Source organism: Mesitornis unicolor, unplaced genomic scaffold (genome assembly GCF_000695765.1).
Source record: "Mesitornis unicolor isolate BGI_N332 unplaced genomic scaffold, ASM69576v1 scaffold27581, whole genome shotgun sequence".
Taxonomy (NCBI): Eukaryota; Metazoa; Chordata; class Aves; order Mesitornithiformes; family Mesitornithidae; genus Mesitornis; species Mesitornis unicolor.
Window position 1 is genome coordinate 1 of NW_010162155.1, and position 508 is coordinate 508.

General features: G+C 60.4%; 1 protein-coding gene across 1 annotated transcript in view; it reads left to right on the plus strand.

The window, feature by feature from the left end:
- Window positions 1-240: 240 nt before the first annotated feature.
- The window catches only part of LOC104547732 (polyubiquitin-like), a 1,212-nt gene continuing 944 nt past the window's right edge, over window positions 241-508 (plus strand). The window contains 1 exon segment of the mRNA XM_010193546.1: window positions 241-507. Within this exon segment, the coding sequence (XP_010191848.1) occupies window positions 241-507 (267 nt within the window).

Genomic DNA, 508 nt, shown 5'->3' on the forward strand with positions numbered 1-508 from the left:
GGCGGGAAGGGGAGCGGGGCCGGTGGCCCCGCCTCTCTCGGGGGCGGGGCGGTTCCTCCGTTGTGACGTCACGGGGCACGCAGCCGCGCGCACGCCGCTCTTCGGGAGCGCAGCCGCGATGCGCAGCCTGGGGGAGCGGGGTGTCTGCTGCACGGCTCTGCTGCATGGCTCTGCGGCTTCCGGCGGGAAGGAGGAGGGAGAGTCACTAACATACAGTGATCGTTCTTCTTGCAGAGAAAAATGCAGATCTTCGTAAAGACCCTCACAGGCAAGACCATCACCCTGGAGGTTGAGCCCAGTGACACCATTGAGAATGTCAAGGCCAAGATCCAGGACAAGGAAGGCATTCCCCCTGATCAGCAGAGGCTCATCTTTGCTGGCAAGCAACTGGAAGATGGGCGCACCCTGTCTGACTACAACATCCAGAAGGAGTCCACCCTGCATCTTGTGCTGCGCCTCAGGGGTGACTGTTAAGCTGTTCAGCATCTTGATAAGAAGACTGCCAATA